We start from the raw sequence: 1,748 nt of genomic DNA on the forward strand, positions 1-1,748 counted from the left end.
ACTCGTGAAGTTGATGTTGAAGCAAGTATAGCCAAGTGATGAAGAGCAGATAGAAGATGTTTTAGTCGATAGAGAAGAAGATCAGCAGCCGTTAAGAAGGAGTACAAGAGTTAAGCATCCAGTAAGAAGATTGAGTATTGGTCTGACCAATATCACAAGCTATGGTGATAAGATTTATTAGTCTGAGTCGTATGTTTGATAGGATAAGTTTCTTTGTATGTGATCACCTCAATAATGAAGTCTAACGACTTCTATAGTAAGTTTCCGGGTAAATATAGTTCCACTAAGGCGCACTCAGAAGAAGATTAAGTCTGACTTCAAGAAGTCATACCATCGAGAGAAATGGTAACATCGCTACTGTCTATGCTGTTGAGAACTTGGCCATTTAGTGTGATCAAGGCCGAAAGGGCTTCATCAGAAGGAGTCAAATGCAGTAGCTCTAATGTGTCGGCAGTTATTAATGTACGAGAGCAACAAGGATCACATAAGGCTGTCAGAGAGATGGCCTCGTCATTCGCCATAGCGACATGAAGATACGCCTTGGCAATAGTGAACAATTGATACTCAGCCGCAGCAAGAAGCTTATACGGAGGATTCTCCACATCAGCTATTGCTGTAGCCCCCCGTGGTATGTGAAGTGCCAGCAGGTATCATTGATTTTACGAGCTCTCAAATGTCCAGATTCATGACAGTTAGCTTTCAATATCCTATAGCAGATAAGGTTGTGTTCACCCTGCTGCTGCCAGGAAGCAGCTTCCTATCATCCACCATCCACTCCGCACCGATTCATCAGTGTTATTAACTCCCACTGACGATCACAGAGCTTGAGAATTGTAGTGAAATTGACAACGCAAAGCGGTGACCAGTAATAGAATATAGTGAAGGGAGCTGTAGTCAAAGTAGCAATGTACTAATTTTAAGAACTCCGTCACAACGAGATCAGATTCTGTTCGTCATCATCCTCCTCATCAATGTCATCGAGTTCCCAGGGTTGAACTGTATTCTTTCTTATCTTACTTGCGGTATTAACACTAACATTCAAGTTAGTCAATCTCTCATCCAGTAGCGACTGTTCGAGCGTCACCGTATCGCACGGTATCAACCTGAAGAGATCGCGGAGAAGTTGACAAAACTCCATATTCCGGAAAGACTATCTCTAATATTTCAATTTTCTACAATGGACATCATCCTCTCACCACCTGTTCAGCAGGCCACGATTTCGAAAAGGTGTGGTCAGTGCAAGAGAAATATCTGTTTGCTCTACTCAGCTGAGCTCAGGAGTTCCCAAAGCTACATTATACGAGTTAGGATAGCAGTGTACACAAACCAACGAGACTTTCCAAAATTTCCTCAGAATTTTCATATTGTCATCACCAACACATGTAGTTAACCATGTGCATATTTTCCCAGCAATTCCAACTCACTCCCTTCCCGGGGTCATCGTAGCAAGTGTCGATTCTCTTTTCAAGAGAGCACCAAGCGCGCCCAGATAGTGAGCATGCCGAAAATAGAGCGCCTTCATACGGCCGCCTGTCCAGAAGTTGAACGACGATTGTATAGCGCTGAAAACCTACAAAAATAACGGGAAAAATTTTCTCACCGAAAATTCTTCATCAACTTACTTGAAGTAAATGCGTGTCTAAAAGATACCCAACGAATACCACATTGTTAATATCATATAAACTCGCATGAAGATAAGCTAACTGTGCAGTGTTCATGGACATCAGGTTTAGCAATGACCTCGCAAT

At 42.4% G+C, this 1,748-nt stretch overlaps 1 protein-coding gene across 1 annotated transcript; it reads right to left on the reverse strand.

Moving 5' to 3' along the window:
• Window positions 1-1,424: 1,424 nt before the first annotated feature.
• Pmar_PMAR019395 (hypothetical protein) lies at window positions 1,425-1,724 on the reverse strand (the record flags this gene model as incomplete). The annotated part of the gene is made up of 2 exons (XM_002777596.1): window positions 1,425-1,562; window positions 1,623-1,724. Coding segments are annotated over 2 exons (240 nt in total), but the record flags the coding sequence as incomplete, so codon positions are not given.
• Window positions 1,725-1,748: the final 24 nt, after the last annotated feature.

Source organism: Perkinsus marinus (genome assembly GCF_000006405.1).
Source record: "Perkinsus marinus ATCC 50983 genomic scaffold scf_1104296951276, whole genome shotgun sequence".
Lineage (NCBI taxonomy): Eukaryota > Perkinsozoa > Perkinsida > Perkinsidae > Perkinsus > Perkinsus marinus.